The following is a 20318-nucleotide window of genomic DNA, read 5'->3' as shown; positions in this document are numbered from 1 at the left end:
GGGTGCTCACTGAAAATTTATTGACTGAATAGCAAACAGTACAGACCGTAATATTGGTCTGCAATGGTCGCAAAGGCAGAATCACATGCCCCCAGCAGGCTTATGGTTAAAAAGATCCATTCATTGTGATGTTACAGTATGTCATAAATACACATTGAAGAATTAAAGACAAAATCACTATTTATAATTTATTGAACTGAACAATTCCACCAACTGCAAACATTACGACTGTCACGTATCAGTTTTCCTTGTGTTAGAATGACACCTTTTAAGGCTATTTAAACTGACTATGAATAGAAGTGTTTCTTTATCTCATGTCTTGAATCTGTATCTAGATGAACCTATCATGACTTTACAATCATTAACACAGATAAATTGTTGTTGTCACTTTAATATTATCTACTCAAGACTGATACTGAAACCTTGAACTGGAGGAGATTGCCTGTTGAAAAATTGAGACATAGTCTGAAATGTAAGTATATATTTGTTTTCTTGTATTTTATTATTATTTTTTATATCAATTATGTATGCAGTTTTAGAAAATATTTCTATAGAATTATATCAAAAGTTGTCAAAATTTTAATGTCAAATATGCCAGAGTTTTTCTGAATCTCTCTGGTTACTGGAACACTGACCTATATCAAGTTTGGATACTTTATACTGTCTGTCATGCATCCCCAGTAATTTAATTGATATGTTTTTTTTTTTGTTTTTTTTTGGGGGGTGCGGGGGTTTCAATTTTTCAGTTATGTAGCAGTTAGGCAGTTGGCCTAACCAGTGTACCTGGATTCTGTACCATTAAAAACCTGTTCTCTGCACATAACTGCCAACTTCTCCGTATGAATCAGCATTGTAGGACGAATGATTTCAGATACAATGTTTTTTTATCAAAGCGTAATGGAGAACATACACCTTCATACACCTTCCCAAGGAATGGAACTCACAACCCCACAATCCGTAGATCTGACTTATTGAGCTAAGCGGGTGGGATTAATTGATATTGCCATGTTAAAGAAATACGTTACATATTTAGTTGAGCATTAGGAAGCTTACTAATTAGGTCATAATAAATTGCATGTTGAGTAAATAAAGCTTCAAAATTGCTTGACTGTATGATTTTAATAATTATTCTTGTTACAGCTACTGTTGTTGGAAAAGAAAGTGAGAGCAAAACTATAGACTGGTTCAGAGGTTTTAGACTATAGTCACTATGGTGGATAGTAAGTATTTCTAGTTATTTTCAGCAAATGTCTAGAATAATAAAACAGATCTGAAACTCTTGAAAGAACATAGAGTACATGAGCCATAGGGTTGATTGGTACCATCTGGGGGGATTAATTCTTACAGTGATTTTTGGAAAGGCATACAACCCCGGAGTAAGATAATATGTGATAGCAATGTATCGACGGTAGCTTTTGGTGTGATATCATCTTGATATATGCCTACACTTAGATACAAGTTCAGGTGAGCTAAAATATATCCAATGTAGACATACGAATTATGGAACGTATGCTTTTCAGTTTGAATAATTGATGTATTTGTAATAAGTATTTAAAAACAAACAAAATATTTCCTTAATTTTCGACATTTTTGGGTTTGCTTCTTTGAATAAGTGTTAATTAAAATAATGATTATGAAGAACATCTTAATAGCATGGACAACTAATAAGCATAATTATGGCTCATAATTAGATTTTCTTCCGATAGATGTTAGACCTTGAAGTACCATTTCCCCCTGCCTTCCCTAAGGAATCAAGGAATATTCAACATTATGACTTTCTGAAAGTACATACCGAATGCTTTTTATTCCTACATGAATGCCGTTTAAACATTAGGGCTTTTGTAACTTACGTGACATTTAATATGTTTCCTAAAAACATTTAAGAGGATGAAATAGTGCTACACAATGATTAAGAAAAAGTGCAGTCTGTAGTTTATTAACAACCTTATACATGTATAACAATGAATTGAATGTGCTTTAAAACAATATATCTTTCACGTACCCGTTAACATCTTAATTAGTGTAATTTACGTAACAGTGATTTCATTCCAGCATTATAGATATTTTACTTGTACTAATAACCCAATGACCAAGATGTTTATGATTCTTCAATATAATTGAAAGTACAGACTGAATAGTGTTTCTTATAACTATTTTTCTGCAGTGGTAGGAACTTTTCCATGATGTAATCTTCGTATAAGTTTTATGTTACCAAAAATGTACAAAACTGAAATTTCTGAAGTGAAGAAAATGCCCTGCACAGATCGGGAAAAAATATAACATTTTATAATAACTATACATAATTTGTGTTGTTGATCTAGATATTTACTAGAATGCAGTGAATCACCATCTCATTTCAATAGTTGTGCGAATTTTACGTGACAATAATATGTGTTACCAAAATCAGTACAAATCAATTATAAATGTTCAAGAACATAATTATACATGTATATATACTGAAATACATTTTAGAAATGGGCCTAAACAAGTAGAAAACAAATAGATACTCATTGGAACACCATGGCTTCATAGGGACAGAATCATTTTAGTTTAAATGTTAGAAATCTCCTGACACTTACTTATTAACAGATGACACATATATTCAACCTTAATTATTTGACCTTCAACCGATGTTTATGTAAACAAGTAAAGGAACTTGCTGACAATTCAAGCCGTGAAAATCTGCTGAAAGTCAAACAGCGTTAAAAGAGTACTTTCAAAAGTACCAACACTTCAAAAGTGTCAGAGAGACACATCACGGAAAAGGGCACACTTCTGTATATACTTTATTGATATTATTCATGATATACTGGCATTAATACATGCCACAAATGTCAACGACCTAGATGTGAAAATAGGAGTCTGGCACAAGTTGTGCCCACTATTATTTGCGTCCAATCTTATGAACAATGCAATGTATCTACCTGCTTATCCGTTAGTTTATACTAATTTGTTTTAGCTCGATTGTGATGAAAGCTTCAAGCATATTGGTATCACTCTCGAGCCCGCTTCCTGGAAAATCAGTACTGGTGTCATTAGAAAAGACATGGTTGTGACCCCAGTGGGGCTCTCGAACCTACGACTCCTGGATTGAGCCGACACCTTATCCACTAGACCACCGCTCCCTATCTGCTCCTAATAATGAATCTTGAAATAACCCACCCTTGTGCAGAAAAGCTTTCGAGGGTTCGTGGCTTCAGTGTGTCTAGATCAGCCGCAACAGCATCACAGAATGTGTAAATTACTATAGAACAGACTATCAACCTTCATGCCAAGAAAAAGGGAAGCATCATAAGCTTCAGCAGACAATATTTATCATACTACAGGTGTTGTTTGACACAGCACATGCTAGCTACATATGTTGAAGCTACACAACAGAAAACAGACAAGACTTCAGAAGACAAATCCAAACACAAAGAAGTGGAACCTGAGCAGATCAAAGTCGATTATATATGCGGATGTAAAAAAGTGATGACAGATGTAGAAAAATGCATGTATCCATTCAAAGCAGAAATTGGCAATAGTGGCCTTTACTTTAAAAAATCAAAGAAAGTTACCAGCTCGCAGAATAGAATGGCTCAGATAAGGGCTGAAAGAAATGTATTTTGGACTGTTCGTGATATTAGTTGTTGAACACGCATGATGTAGTCAAAGAATTTCCTGTGTCATTTGCAACATCCTACGGAATGCCAACAAACACCGACAAAGCCAAACTATTATACTACGTTGAAGGAAGTATCGAGCTGCAACAAGCCATTCTATGGTGGCATATTTCTGCAAACGAGAATCATAAAGTTTTCATGAACATTTTCTGAACTTTCCCGAAAAAAAAACAATACTTTTTGCGAAAAATGAATAAACTTTCGTGAAAGTAGGAGAAAGTTTTCGTGAAAATATTATCTTGTTAACGAGACAATGTGTCAAAATAGTGAACTGAACTGCATAAAGATAACCCAATAGTCCCCTCTACGGAATGAAGCGTGTTATATCAACCTCAATCCCCAACCACCACCCCTAAGAGTGTCTAAAACTTATAGATATTTTATTACAACATTCATATGGGTTACAAAATTAACGTATTTTTTAACTCCCTTTATTATTTCTGTTAATTTGGTATCTGTTATCATATACAGTAGTTCGCACTATCGTGATTTTTTTCCACTTAGAATAAGAGATTCTTTTCGTGAAAAGTTTTTAAATTTTCACGTAAACTGTTCGCGAAAACTATCTGCTTCAGTGAATGCAGAAATATGCCACCATACCATTCTATTGAAAACGTATCTTACATCATTGACGGCGATGCTTTGATAGTAGATTTCATTGCAGATACATACTTTTCCAAAAGAATTTAGTCTGTCGAAAGAAAACGACGTGTTTTCTGGTCAAAAATACCAAAACATCCGCAGAATTGGAAATATTTCATGAGTAATGATGGCAACAAGACTCAGTCATGTTCAGACAGCTAAATGTTGGGATGTCAACATGTGTGCTCCGACGACATTTTGGAGACGGAGAGTTATTTATATTTGCAGTATAATGGTCGCCCAAAATATCGGAGCATCAACAAGGTTAGATACGGAATGTCTGTCAACAAGAATGGCAACCAAGACTGCGTCCTTAATAGTTCTGACGGCATAGACATGACCCTGATGCCACCATATTAGTCCAGTCAACTATCAGTTACTTATTCATTTATTTATATTAATCTACAAAATTTTTAATATACATATCTGCGTAGCTATTGTAAAAATAATAGGAAAACTTTATCATAATATATACTTAAATTTTATACAATCTCTTCATGTTTTTCTTCATTAAATTGATAATTTTGCAGTTTAACACTTATTCATATCAATATCAAACAACCTTGATCTTTTCTTAAAGGTGTATATTTGACTACTTGCCCATGAAAATAGCCTTTATCTTCCTGGTGTTGTTAAAAATTGCTGATACTTTGATGACAAAAACAGTTAGTGAACAACTTGAGTGACAAAAAGATCGTTCCTGATGAACTTGTTGATATAAACGAAACCAGTGAAACTGATGAAGATTATTCGCGTACCAATATTGACGATATCTTATTAGATTCAGACACTGATGAAGAGTCATAACTAAGAATGTTCTAGTATGTTGAATACATAGAAAATGTGGTTTATTGAAAACAAAGAATAACCTTGACATGATATAGAAAGATAATGACTGAAAATAATAACGGCAGCATATTACCGATTAAGGTAACATATTGTAATGTAAATTACACTTTTACATTCAATTAATTAACATGGCATTTGATATCTAACCGAATAATGATTTTATTGATTAGTTAAAATCTTTCTTTTCTAAACATAATACTAAATAACAACGACTTTAACATGTTTATATGAAATATTATGAAAATCTTGATTTTATGGTAACGTATTTTACTGTATAAAAGTACCATTTGGTATTATTCAGCATAAAAATGTTTACTGTTTAAGCATAAGAATGTTGATACAGAAGTAGGCATGAATATGCACCTTTTAGACAGATCAGATAGTAAAACATCATGTTTAAATAACATATTTGTGTTTTTCGTCTATAGGTGTATTGTCACGTAAATTACAATAACAACAAGGTGGCTTTGATATTAAAAGCTATTGGTCTGCGAATAACTGTCTAATTGTTAATTTAACATATCAACACTAGTTCAGAAATTGCTTTGATTTAACGATATTCATACTATTCCATATCATTTATAGAAGTATTAATTAATTTCAAACAAATAGGTAACGCACATTATTATGCTATAAATTACAAGCGCCCCAACAGCCAATGGCAGACAACTTGATTTTGTGATATGTAGAATTCTACTACCTTATACTCTATGTATTTAAACATGTCATATTAGTTCAAGAATGAGCAAAATACTTTTCTAACTGCAAATTATGAAACAATATTTGTGTTCTTTAATTATGTTTAAGCACTGGTCTATGTTTGTCTGTAATTGCAATCAGTAAACGCTAAAGAGGCAATATTTTAATAACAGTTATTAAATACATAAAATACATAAACTGAGCTGTTTGTCTATCAATTTCCAAGAAAATATATTCCAAAATAAGAGAGAACTATTAGTTTGAAATAGAAAGTCTACTTATCTATAACGGAAGTTTGATGAAAGTCTATTTTGTGGTGGTGTTACTACATGGCTAATAACGCACAAAAAGCTACCACCACTGCAATGCTATCACATAGTTTCTGAATTGTCAGATGTTTACCTATCCAAAAATAGCATTGAGCTTTAATCCCCTCGGATGATACCACTAGCCAAAATTTCTGGGTCTGGCTCATGGACTAATAGGGCAAATTCCCACTATTAATCTCAGTGGTGACTTAACCTAATGAGACCTCGTTCATTAATGTTTGCTTTGCACCTTTCCTTTAGATTTTTTTCCCATCCTTTCTGTTTTAAATTAAGGACAATATTATTTAAGATATACATCATTTTAAACTCTTGTTGATAAAGAAACGTAAATTTTCAAAATGTCATGACAAGTTTTAAAATTATCGTCAAAACACTTTTTGGTAGAATATTGTCAATCATTGTAGACACAGAAAGTTTTATTATTTCAATATTGAGTTTTTTTTGTAAATAAATTATCTTAGTTAGCATAAAAGCAACATTTCTAGGTAAATGTGTTGCATATATTCAAAATCTCCATTATTAGGGGGAAAAAATTATTTTGGCCATAAAATTGACATTTTCAGAGATACATTTTTGTACCTGAAAAATTAGAAAAGGTCATATTTCCACCTCACCCTATTAAAATGTGATAAATAAATATATAAATAATATCAGAATCTTGCATAATAAAGCCGCAAGTAAAACAAAAAACCCATCTGATACAAATTTGATGTATGAAACTTTAGAGAATTACTTCTTTGATTATGGTGATACATGACTTCACAAGAGAAATTTTTGTGTTTTATTTTAAAGAATTGTGTTGTGAAAATTACTTTTTAAGTAAGTATTCTAATTATAAAAACAGATTTGCAGATTTTTTTCCATGATATACACATCAAGTATTTGTTATAGTTACTCTTTAATAAAAATGTGTAAAATTCTTGATTTGCACTATGAATCATGAGTTAGAAAGTCTGAAGAGTTTGCAACCGTAAGATGAACTGAGAGAGATTATAATTATATCCAGAGTTTAAAGTAAGTAGATTACAGAAAAAAGTAGCATGTCTCTTCAAATTTTTGTTATCCCTGTTATATTTTGCATGAACAGAAATAAAATTTGAGGGAGAGTTTGAGCTGACAGATGAGATGAAGAAGCAGTTCGATGATGACGGCTTTATTGTTGTCAAGTAAGTCTATCGGTGTTAGTTTTCAGTGTTTTGTTCGTATGGCGGCAGAAAATTTTGCCTTTGCGACCAGTGCAGACCAAGATCAGCCTGCACATCCGTGCAGTCTGATTTTGGTCTGCACTGTTCGTTTAAACACTTTTTTAAATGGCTTGAACACTGCTTTTAACCTTTACCCTGCTAAATTTCTAAAATGAAATTGTCTATCATTCAATTTTAATATTCAAAGGGGTGTTCACAGATAATTTTCTGATGGAATAGTGAACAGTGCAGATCGCCCATAATCAGCCTGCACAAATGTGCAGGCTGATCTTGGTCTGCACTGGTCTCTTGCCACCAGCAGGCTAAAGGTTAACAGTATTTTTGTAAACTGGTATAAATCTAATGGCTTGATTGCATTATTATTATTATTATTATTATACCAGATTTATATAGCGCCCTTTTCATGATCAATTTCACGTTCAAAGGCGCTTTACATAGTTCAAATGCAGCCACACAGGGCGCATAATTCATCCTCTACTAGTACAGACACAGAGCGATCTGACCAGAGGGACAGAGTGAGACAAAGCCCCCACGACAGAGAGATCAGAAATCAGATACAGGCTTGTTCGGCTAACTTAGCCTAGCTCGTTTCGAATAGACAGCCAGGTTCTTTAACGTGCCCAGTGTATAGCACTGATACACGCAAGGATACTAGTTCTATTTTAAAATCGGTTATACTAACAAGGGATTCATTTTCCTGGTTCCATTTTTTAATAAAATATTTTGCAAAATTATTATGCGTGTAAACTTTGATTTTTATTTTCTTGTAAGAAAAAATTGACAGCTTGCATGAAGATTAAATTTTGTGTTAAGACAATATTTAAATTTCAATATCTGATTTTATCAGTATATAAAATTGGCTACAACAGCTAATTAAGACATTTGTACATGAATAACGTAGATAAATGGAAGAAAAGACTTGATTAGAACTTTCCAAATTGTTTCCTATTGATATTCTATAAATAGTATGTACAATTCATGTACATGTATATGCCAGTTACTTGTACATGCCTTTTGTTTTGCAGTAGTTTTTATAAGATTAATGTTTCCTTTCCATTATAATCTTAGAGATTTGCTGGATAAAGAAGTAATAGCACAGATGTGGAAACTATTTGAAGGGCCTGATGGGATCCTCAAACATTCTTATGAGGTAAATTTACCTTACATTAATCTATCTTGACCTTTGTTGAGAGTTTGCATTTTGTAATTACATCTCCCTCATTTAATAGGAAACATACTATTTTTGCCTTCACTGTCTGTCTATCTGTTCATTTTATCTGCATGTTTATGCCATAAGTTCTTCTAAAAAAACTTTGGTTGAATTCCATTGAAACTTTATACTAAGGAGCCTTGTTGCACATATTTAATGGGTTTTGCTTTTGAATGATTTTAATAGAGTTATGGCCCTTCAATTACTATACATAAAATCTAAGTAGATATTCTTGTCCATACTTCATCTCCAAAACTCGTGGTCAAATTTCAGTGAATCTACACATGAGATACATGTATTGGTATAACAATCCTAGTGGTCGGAGCCCACATTTACTACTCAAGTCAGTCCTGATATTCAAGCCATCTATGCTCAAGTGAAATGTGTTTCACTCATTCACTGTATATACAAAAGTAATCCATTATATGTGTCTTTATTGTTGCAGATGACAGGTTTGTTGCATAAATTCATTTTAAACTGTTCTTTTGTTGTTGCAGACAACAGAGCCAGATGGAAGGAAGATTCTGCGTGTGATGTATCAGCATGCAGGAACTGATGTTAGCGGTATGATTTCCAGGTCAGAGAAGATCGTAAACACTTGTGAAAAGGTCTGTATCTTAAAAGTGGTCCATCATAATATTTGAGCAACATTTTATGACACTTTCCAGTTTTCATTCTGTTACAGATTTATTTAAGGAACAAAAAGACCCATAACATAGAGTTAGATCCCTACTGGAAATATATATTTTATAACTTTCGTGAAATTTTGTAATTACCTCCCTTTTATATAAAAACATTTAAAAGGAGACTATTTCTTTAGATTTTAATATAATTACTAGTTTTACATTAGCATTTAATAGATATTGGGATATTTCAACTACCTGAAACAAAAGACAAGTTTTAAAACTGTGTGTAGCTTCTAATTCATCTATTTTCAATCTATATTGGTTGTGGAACAGAGATAGGCAAAGGAACTTTATAACTTGCATTTTTAATGAAATTTGGCAAAATATGTACTTGTCAATGCAAATCTTTGACAATACAACAGTGCTTATATTTATATTATTTCTTAAGCAAAATATGTTTATTAAATTTATACTTATGCTAACATTTGGTTGGGCAACCTGAACCAAAATAGGAAAAAGTAATTCTAAAAATACTTCCAGTGAAAATCTAGCACGTATTTAGAACTCAATGAACACAAATAAGTTTAAATGATGAACCAATCCCTTAGTTGAGCAAAATCTGATTAACCACCTTTTATGTGGAATCATTTGATTTCATGGGTATAAAATTTTGTGGTTTTGGCCAAAACAGCTACGTCATAGGGACATAGTCAGAGTTTCAAGATAAAAGGAATGGGATTTTTAGCTCCACTATTCGGAGAATAGGGGGCTATTCTACTCGCTCAGGCGTCAGCGTGACCTTTCTTGGTTAAAGTTTTTCGGCAACCTTTATTTTTCTGTCATATATTTGTTACTGTTGCTTATATCTTACTGTAACTTCACATAAACATTGTCCAGTATACAAACAAAGTATGTGCAGGGGCTGAGCCCATTATACCCAAGGTCAAGGTCACCAAGGTGTTATACTTAGGTTATTTTTAAGGTTAAAGTTTTTCGGCAACCATTGTTTCTCTGTCATATCTTTGTTACTATTGCTTATATCTTACTGTAAGTTCACATAAACATTGTCCAGCATGCAAACAAAGTATGTACAGGGACTGGGCCCATTATACCCAAGGTCAAGGTCACAAAGTTGTTATACTTGGAATTATTTTCATGTTAAATTTTTTAGAAAGCTTTGTTTATAGACAAATCTTTGGTACTTTAAAAGATAATGACTTGAAATTAAAAATGTTTCTTTATAATCATCATCTGCATGTGTTGTTACAATCCCCATAACTCTTATTGTATTTTTGACAGAATTATGCCCCTTTCATACTTAATGTTTTTTGGCAATCTTCGCTTTCTGGATATAACTTATGTACAATATAAAATAAGACTTGAAACTTATATGTATCTTTATCATCATCATCTGCATGTGTGGTAACAATCCCCATAACTCTGATTTGTATTTTTGACCAAATTATGCCCCTTTTATACTTAAATGTTTTGACAAACTTCGTTTTCTGGACATAACTTTGGTTCTATATAAGATAATGACATGAAACTCAAAATATATCTTTACCATCATTATCTGCATGTGTGGTAACAATCCCAATAACTCTAATTTGTGTTCTTGACAGAATTATGCCCCTTGGTGTATCTTCCTTTTAAAAGTAGAGGTCTCTTATTGAGACATATATTCATTTTACTGTCAAATTGCCAAATAGTGGCACACGCTGTCTTACGGACAGCTCTTGTTATATGTTGGGATTAAATTTCATGGATTGATGGAACCACAAAATCCTCGAAAATTAGTCCCTCATGAACATCAATGATCTTACTGGATATGACCTTAATCAATGAACATTATCAGGATGAAAGACTTTTATGTCAACAAATGACACATTCCTGCTCAGTCAAAATGTAATAGTGTTTTTTTTATACTTTTGTTTACATCTTGTCATATGTAACAGCTACCAATGTCATGGTCGGAATAAAGCTTGTTTTGAATCCAGATAAGATTTCATGTTTGATTTTTTATGTTTTGACAGTTACTGGGTGGAGAAGTTTATCACTACCACGGAAAGTTTATCTTAAAGAATCCCAAGGAAGCTGGAAGTCATGTCTGGCACCAGGACTATGGGTATGAATTTTTGAAGAAAAAAAAGAAGCTCTTTCCAATATCCTAGACACCCAGAAAAATGCTAACTTTTACACAGAAATACCATTTTGGTGTTATTTGCAAAAACACATGTCAAACTAAAGATGCTTTAGAACAAAACATAAAAGCTATTCAATCTTTAATTGTTTGCAGCATACATGTAGTGATCCACGTCCAGCTTTCAGTATTTGATACATAACTTAAATATTTATTATTCAGATATTGGTACAGACATAATCTATTCCCAGACATGATAACAGTATGGATGCCAATGGACAAGGCAACAAGACAAAACAGCTGTCTACAGGTAACTTAGGCAAAGACAAACTCATATACATGTAATATAAATTTTTATGCCCCCGAAGGGAGGCATATAGTTTTTGAACTGTCTGTCCGTCTGTCGGTCTGTCCGCAATTTTCGTGTCCTGTCCATATCTTTGTCATCCATGGATGGATTTTCAAATAACTTGGCATGAATGTGTACCACAGTGAGACGACATGTAGCGCGCAAGACCCAGGTCCGTTGCTCAAAGGTCAAGGTCACACTTAGACGTTAAAGGTCATTTTTCATGATAGTGCATTGATGGGCGTGTCCGGTCCATATCTTTGTCATCCATGGATGGATTTTCAAGTAACTACGCATAAATGAGTTGCACAGTAAGACCCAGGTCTGTAGCTCAAAGGTCAAGGTCACACTTAGACGTTAAAGGTCATATTTCATGATAGTGCATTGATGGGCGTGTCCGGTTCATATCTTTGTCATTCATGCATGGATTTTAAAATTATTGGGCATGAATGTGTACCACAGTAAGACGATGTGTCGCGCGAAAGACCCAGGTCCGTAGCTCAAAAGTCAAGGTCACACTTAGACGTTAAAGGTCATATATCATGATAGTGCAATGATGGGCGTGTCCGGTCCATATCTTTGTCATTCATGCATGGATTTTAAAATAACTACGCATGAATGTGTGGCACAGTAAGACAACGTGTCTTGCGCAAGACCCATGTCCATAGGTCAAAGGTCCTAAACTCTAACATCGGCCATAACTATTCATTCAAAGTGCCATCGGGGGCATGTGTCATCCTATGGAGACAGCTCTTGTTTGAATAAAGGTTTACTCCTACATTTATTTTTTATAATGGCAGTGATTCAGTTTTCTTAATATATTGTTGGGAACAATTCTAGACATTAGTAAAGTACCGCAGATGTGCTTTCAGTGTTACAAAACAGGAGTTTAAAGACCAGTCTCAAGTCTCCACTTTCTGATTGGTTGTTTCTGAGAACAATTTTGAAATGGACCAATCACTAGGCTGTATTCTTAGACTGGTCTACAAACTAAGTTATATATTTTACATTCAAGTACTTTTGTTTCATGATTTCAGATTCATCAGATTTAGCTGAAACAATACCAGGTGTCAATATTATCCAATCTGTTGTATTCTGTGGCATTTAGAAGTATTATAAAAATGACATACGAATGGAAACAAGATCGTTTGTTTTTTTTTGTTTTTTTTTTTTAATTTGGCTAGATTCTTTTATAAGACTGGTTATTTCTAAATGTTTAATATTTCAATTTTCAGGTGTTGAAGGGTTCTCACAAATGTGGCAGGATAGATCATATCCCTGGAAAAGGCACCATGCAAACAGAGGCCGATCTTGATCGCATAGAGGCTTTGAAGAAAGTTTGTCCTCATCTGTATTGTGAGATGGAACCAGGTAACTTCTGTGATTCACATTTTCTATATAAAGGTCTTTCCTTGATTTCTCTTTCTTATATGACAGTTCCACTGAGATTATTATACATCATTCTAAAAAACACCTAAGGGTGGTAACAGGAATTTTTTTAACCTTTACACCTTTACCCTGCTGAATTTCTAAAATGAATTGGTCCATCATTCAATTTGGGCGATACCATTTGTTTGTCAAAGCGGTGTTCACTAAAAATTTACTGACTGAATAGTGAACAGTGCAGACCATGCAAAGATGTACAGGCTGATCTTGGTCTGCTCTGGTCGCAAAAGCAGAATCACTTGCCACCAGCTGGTTAAAGGTTAATTTTCAAAAAACACATGTATCATGATTAATTTTGAATTTATCACCAAAAGATAAATTTGATGGAAGGTGAACCATGGCATCCACGTCCCGATTTGGTTAAGTTTTTGTATGTAAGCTGGTATCTCAGTAACCACCAGTGGGAATGGATTGAAACTTCACACACTTATTTACTGTGATAAACGGACTTACATTGCACAGATTCCTTAACTCTATTTTGCTTTTTTACAAAATTATGCCCATTCTTCGACTTAGAAATTTTTGGTTAAGGTTTTGTATGTAAGCTGGTATCTCAGTACTCGCTAATGGGAATGGTTTGAAACTTCACACACTTATTCACTGTCATGATCTGACATGCACTGTGCAGGTCCCATAACTCTACTATGCATTTTTACAAAATTATGCCCCTTTTTCAACTTTGGTTAAGTTTTTGTATGTAAGCTGGTATCTCAGTATCTACTAATGGGAATGGATTGAAACTTCACACACTTGTCCACTGTCATGAGCTGATAAGCACTGTGCAGGTTCCATAACCCTGTTTTGCATTTTTACAAAATTATGCCCCTTTTTCGACTTTTGTATTCATTCCATTGACAAGGCTGTTGAATAGTCGAGTGTTTCTGCCCTCCCGACAGCTCTTGTTTTAATGGATTGTAATAGACTCTGTAGGATATCTAAGTTAATAGCAACATTTCCATGCAAAAAATTTATGAAATTTCAAAAAAAAAATTTGCTGAGATTGTGATTTTGCACGAATTTTTTTCAATGGGAAAAACAGTTTTGGCCATAAAATTTACTACTAGTGGATTCAATGGGTCAAGTATTCAAATATATTTTTAGCTCACCTGTCAGTGACAAGGTGAGCTATTGTGACCGCTTGATGTCTGTCGTCCATCGTGCGTCAACAATTTCTGAAAAATCTTCTTCTTGAAAACCACCGGGCAGAATTACACCAAACTTTACAGGAATGATCCTTGGGTGGCCCCCTTTCAAAATTGTTCAAAGAATTGAATTCCATGCTGAACTCTGGTTGCAATGGCAACCGAAAGGAAAAACTTTAAAAATCTTCTTGTCCAAAACCACAGGGCCTAGGGCTTTGATATCTGGTGTGTAGCATCATCTAGTGGTTCTCTACCAAAATTGTTCAAATTATCCCCCTAGGGTCAAATATGGCCCCGCCCCAGGGGTCACATGGTTTATATAGACCTATATAGGGAAAACTTCGAAAATCTTCTTGTACAAAACCACATGGCCTAGGGCTTTGATATTTGGTATGTAGCATCATCTAGTGGTCCTCTACCAAGATTGTTCAAATTACCCCCCTAGGGTCAAATATGGCCCTGCCCCAGGGGTCACATGGTTTATATAGACTTATATAGGGAAAACTTTGAAAATCTTCTTGTACAAAACCACAACACTTAGACCTTTGATATTTGGTTTGTAGCATTGTCTTATGGTCCTCAACCACAATTGTTCAAATTTTACCCCTTAGGTGAAAAGAGGCCCTGCCCTGGGGGTCCCAAGTTTTATATAGACTTATATAGGAAAAAAGCTTTAAAAATCTTCTTGTCTGAAACCATACGACCTAGGCTTTTGATATTTTGTATGATGCATTGTCTAGTAGTCCTCTACCAAAATTGTTCAGATTATGCCCCTGGGGTTAAAAGAGGCCCCGCCCTGGGGTCACTTAGTTATTATGTGAGTTATATAGGAAAAATACTTAAAAAATCATCTGGTCCTATTTCCAAGACTGTTTAATTATAATTACCTGATGACCCCAAGTAATATGATGTCACTTGACTGTGACCTTGACCGTCTGACCTACTTTCTTGTTTTTTAAGATACAGCCTTGAAATTTTGATGACTTACACAGTTTTGCACACAAATCGTAAAACTGAATTTCATTGACCATGAATGTGACCTAGTGACTTTCTTAATATTTCATCATCAGTTTGACATTTGAAACATGTAGCTCATATTACTCAGGTGAGCAATCCAGGGTCATCATGACCCTCTTGTTTAAACTTTTTTGTGTCCCCAAAATATTTTAGGGGCACTTGGAGTTGCCCTTGTCCATCTGTCTGACCTTCAGTCCTTACATCCGTCTGAATTTATGTTGTGCCTATCTAAAAAAGTATTTGACAGAGTTTTCCAACCTCACATGATTGTCATTCAGCATGTGGAGTTATGCACTGGGTGTTTTAAATGGGATTTCACACAGCCAAACCAGAGTTACATGTGTATGCATAAAAAGGGCTTAAAGTTTGTGTCACATGTATCTTAAAATGTATTTGAACTAGGGTTTTAAAACATTATAGGAATATTATCCAACATGTGAATTTATGCACCATAGGTTTGTTTGAGATTTCACTCAGCTAGACCAGAGTTATGGCCCTTGACTTAGTCAAAAATATGCATAAAAGGGCAAAAAGTATTTGACCTAGAGTCATAAAACATTAGAGGATTGTTATATAGCATGTGTTGTGCACCTGGTGTTCTGTTCTGGATTTCACTATTTCAGACCAGAGTTATATGAAGTTCTTAAAAGTTAATGTTGCAATTATCTTGAAAAATATTTCACTTAGTCATGAAACCATGTAGGGTGACAGGATAGGGTTGGCAGCAGTGGGCACACATCAAGTGTTTCTATATAGGACAATTAAAAGCTCAAGGCATGAAAAAATTTCCACTTGCTTCGCTTACACACCATAAATAATAATTATCAATACTTGCAAATCAAGAAGACTGAAATACTGTTGAACTTATATTAAGCAGTCAGCTGATGGGAGCACCATAATGTGGTCTCTTAAGACAGGTGGATGCTCAAGTCAGGTTAAAATTAGAACATTTATCAATTTGGGAAGTCAGCTGACGGATTGCTTAAGGTAAGTGGCTGCTTAATACAGATGGCCTGAAAGGCTGTTGTTTTGGAGGGTAATTTTCTCAGAATAGGGTGAAAATATCCGTCTTTATAAATGAATCATGTATAGGGGTGAAAATATCCGTCTCTGTAAATAAATCATGTATAGGGGTAAAAATATCCACCTTTGTAGATACGAGTTGTTAGAAAAGGTTGTTCTATGTATACATGTACATTTGGTTGAAAAATATTAGTGAACCAGTAGTTTATACACAACTAAACAACAACAAACAAACAAGAAATACTTTTATCTGTAGGAGATGTGTTGTTTCAACATTGTAACTTGTTACATACCAGCAGCCCTAACGACAGTGACATGAGGAGATGGGCGTTTGTTGCCTGTTACAACAAGGCGAGCAATGATTCCTTCATCAAACATCATCATGCAAGCTATACAAAACTTGAGAAGGTACACTAGCCAATTCTTTTTACCTCTACTGTATGAAGTATATGGAGAGCTACACTCGGTGTTGGTTTCCATGTCCATACCTTGGTTGTACTTCTGATGCTGTTTCACTTTGTCCCTGTTATAACATTATGGATTTGTTTCAGACTTAAAATAGTTATCCTCATCATCATCTACATCACATGATTATGTCTGCCATGTCTTTTCCATATTGGGTTAGAATCAGTGTGAAATAGAAATGCTGTTATTGTCTGAGATCAGTTTAAAAATTGCCTTTGATTTAAAAATTGAAATGCATGGTAATAGGTCTATGCCAGAAAAAACTAAAGCGCTGTATCCCCATTCTCTGTAGGACAAGGGTCGAACTTTTAACCAGTGTTTTGATGATTTTTTCACAAAAAGTCAAAAGCTTAGATATAAGTAAATTAAACAGTGGAATTTATCCTTTCATACAATGATTTTGTTATGAATAGAGCCAACTGGATTTTAGACTAAACATAATTAGTGTACCCAGGATATATAGGAAAGGATTTACCCATCATTTATTTGTATTCCACATTTTCTTCAGACTTAAGTCTTTGTAGAACATTGTATGCAAATATGGGTTACTTTAAAGCCAAACCATCCTTGTCATGCACATGCATACGATTAAATGCATTTAACAGCAAACTTGTGCCTAAGTAGTGATTTGCACCACTAAACCTGTCTTTGCACTGTGCCAAGTTATTCTCGTGCCATTATACATGTGTAGGTTGAGTGAGATTAAGAACCTTTTAAAGCACATTTGCTATTTGCCCTCGTGCCAGTGTAGGTGGAGTGAGACTAATGACCTTTTAAAGCACATCAATTAAACGTATAGTATTGATAGCATTGCATGTTTCATAAATCTTGCTATTACATGACTATATAAATGGCCAGTCCATAGTTATGGCCCCCTTCGAAGAAGGAGGTGTAAATTGTTTTGCAGATGTCGGTCGGTCCGTCGGTCTGTATGTAGACCAATCGGTTTCCTGATGATAACTCAAGAACGCATGGGCCTAGGATCATGAAAGTTGATAGGAAGGTTGGTCATCACCAGCAGATGACCCCTATTGATTTTGAGATCTGTATGTCAAAGATCAAGGTCACAGTGACCCTGAACAGTTAAACGGTTTCCGGATGATAACTCAAGAACGCTTGGGCTTAGGATCATGAAAGTTGATAGGGAGGTTGGTCATGACCAGCAGATGATCTCTATTGATTTTGAGGTCAGTATGTCAAAGGTCAAGGTCACAGTGACCCGGAACAGTAAAACGGTTCCCGGGCGATAACTCGAGAACGCTTGGACCTAGGATCAGGAAAATTGATAGGGAGGTTGGTTATGACCATTAGATGACACCTATAGATTTTGAGGTCAGTAGCCTAAAGTTCAAGGTCACATTGGCCAGGAACAGTTAAACGGTTTTTGGACAATAACTTGAGTACGCTTGGGCCAAGGGTCATGAAAGATGATAGAGAGGTTCATCATGACCAGCAGATGACCCCTATTGATTTTGAGGTCAGTAGGTCAAGGTTACAGTGACCTGGAACATTTAAACCATTTCCAGATAATTACCAGAGAACGCTTGGGCCTAGGATCATGAAACTTGATAGGGAGGTTGGTCATGACCAGTAGATGACCCCTATAGATTTTGAGGTCAGAAGGCCAAAGGTCAAGGTCACATTGACCTGGAATAGTTTAACCCTTTCTGGACGATACCTAGAGAACGCTTGGGTCAGGATCACGAAACTTAAGAGGGAGGTTGATCATGACCAGCAGATGACCCCTGTTGATTTTGAGATCATTAGGTCAAAGGTCAAGGTCACATTGAACCAGAACAGTAGAACTTTTGTTTACAGTGAGCAAATAATTTCTGTTCCTTGTGCAATTACTGAATGCATCAAGGGGGGCATTTTGTGTTTGACGAGCTCTGTTTGTATTATAATCATAACCAATATATATTCAGCAGCTCATTTACTTGGATTGTTAGTAAAAAATAAGTAGAAATAAAACTAAGAAACTTAATTTCTGACGTCATGTGATAAAACGTCATGTAATTAAACACTTACTGAATGGCTTGCCAGTCAATACTATTGGTCCTTTGGACAATAGTTTTGACTGTTGACTAGCAAATCATTCAATACGTGTATACATGTTCTGTGTAATCTAAGGTATATTTCTATGACATCTAGTCAGTCTTGATCTTCAACTCTAAACTCCTGTTTAAATTCAGTTATGGACAAAATCAGATTTCCAGTATAATTTAAGGGAAAAAAATTAGAATTTTACTCGAGTAAAAATATCATAATTCTATGTACTTGTATTGCAGGTACCTAACTCTGCTATCAAAGAATGCAAGAATTATAAAGACTTCAGTGGGAAGGAGTTTACTGACCCAATTACCAACATGGAAGATAGAAAGCACTTCCCTCCCAGCAGTGTACAGGGATAATTAATGTGGAAGTTCTTCCCATTAATAAAACTAACATTTTATTGTAGTCTGCATGAAGGAAAAAAATATGCTGATCTGATGTTTTGAATACAGTGAAATCATTCATATTCATGGGGGGTCAATTTCCATGGATTTCATGGTTTAGTCAGTCCATGAAATTAAATTCCAACAAACAAGTAAAATCCCAATTTATTTTATGTTCAAAAGCAGAATTCCATGAAAACATATCCCTAGTAAATAGCCATTTTGGCAAAAACCCACGAAATTTCTTGCACACGAAAATAAACGATTTCAAAGTACCCAGGACTTTTTCTTGGATTATATTTGTACAGCTATTCTCTAGACTGAATATATATGTAGAATATGTGCAGGTTGTAGAAAATGAAAATTTTATTAAATTGTTGTTGAGATATCAGTTTGCACAATCTTTCCAATTTAAATGCCAATTGTAAATTTATGAAAATATGCATAATTGAAATAAATCTGAAATTTTCAGTTGTCTCTAAATGAGTCTATGTTAGAAACAGCGGCTTAATCAAAGGAAGTAAATTTTGATGATCGAGTTGGTATTAATAATCTACCCAGTATTTTGCAAATCATAGGGAAGTAATTTTTGACAGCTAGAAATAGGGCTGTATGGGTTAACTCCGCAATGGCATGAAAGAATTAAAGGGAAGTAACATTTTAACAACTTACTGTATTTTGTAAATGGAGAGAAGAAAAATGAAAGGAAGTAATTAAATGTTTGATGACTATAAGTTCGTATGAGTTACCTCCCCTGTATTTTGCAAAACTGTCAAGGAATCAAAGGGAAGTAACTTTTTGATAACTCACTTTTTAAGTCTGTATGGGTAACCTTGGTTTTTCTATTAGCTATTTATAGGTCAAGTTAACTTCCATACATCAATCCAAACTGGAGTTATTAAGCAGAAACCTCTTTGTCACTCATCAATGATTTTTGCTCATTTGGTTTAAAGTTGCTACCTCACATGATGACCCAAGCAGGCCTCAACTCCAGAAAGGTGAGGCAGGTCACTTGAAGTTGGAAACCTGAACCACTCTATCAAGGTGTCCTCTTGTTAAAAGCATACAGCAAAAAGCAA

The 20318-nt window shown here is 34.5% G+C and overlaps 1 protein-coding gene across 1 annotated transcript; it reads left to right on the top strand.

The window, feature by feature from the left end:
• Positions 1 to 397: 397 nt before the first annotated feature.
• On the top strand, positions 398 to 19710 carry LOC123557245 (L-proline trans-4-hydroxylase-like). The gene is made up of 10 exons (XM_045348603.2): positions 398 to 472; positions 1141 to 1220; positions 7269 to 7347; positions 8455 to 8536; positions 9094 to 9204; positions 11256 to 11347; positions 11585 to 11672; positions 12947 to 13082; positions 16596 to 16747; positions 19093 to 19710. The coding sequence occupies exons 2-10, from the start codon at positions 1211 to 1213 to the stop codon at positions 19213 to 19215; spliced, it is 873 nt and encodes a 290-aa protein (XP_045204538.2). The 5' UTR covers positions 398 to 472; positions 1141 to 1210; the 3' UTR covers positions 19216 to 19710.
• Positions 19711 to 20318: the final 608 nt, after the last annotated feature.

This window comes from Mercenaria mercenaria, chromosome 5, assembly GCF_021730395.1.
Source record: "Mercenaria mercenaria strain notata chromosome 5, MADL_Memer_1, whole genome shotgun sequence".
NCBI lineage: Eukaryota > Metazoa > Mollusca > Bivalvia > Venerida > Veneridae > Mercenaria > Mercenaria mercenaria.
Note: the sequence above shows the minus strand (reverse complement) of the source record. Positions and strands in the feature narration are given on the sequence as shown.

What these genes read in the sequence shown, in the direction of transcription:
- LOC123557245 (XM_045348603.2), top strand. An exon ending in GACGGCTTTATTGTTGTCAA is followed by an intron (nt 7,348 to 8,454) that starts GTAAGTCTATCG and finishes TTATAATCTTAG; the next exon opens with AGATTTGCTGGATAAAGAAG. An exon ending in TCCTCAAACATTCTTATGAG is followed by an intron (nt 8,537 to 9,093) that starts GTAAATTTACCT and finishes TTGTTGTTGCAG; the next exon opens with ACAACAGAGCCAGATGGAAG.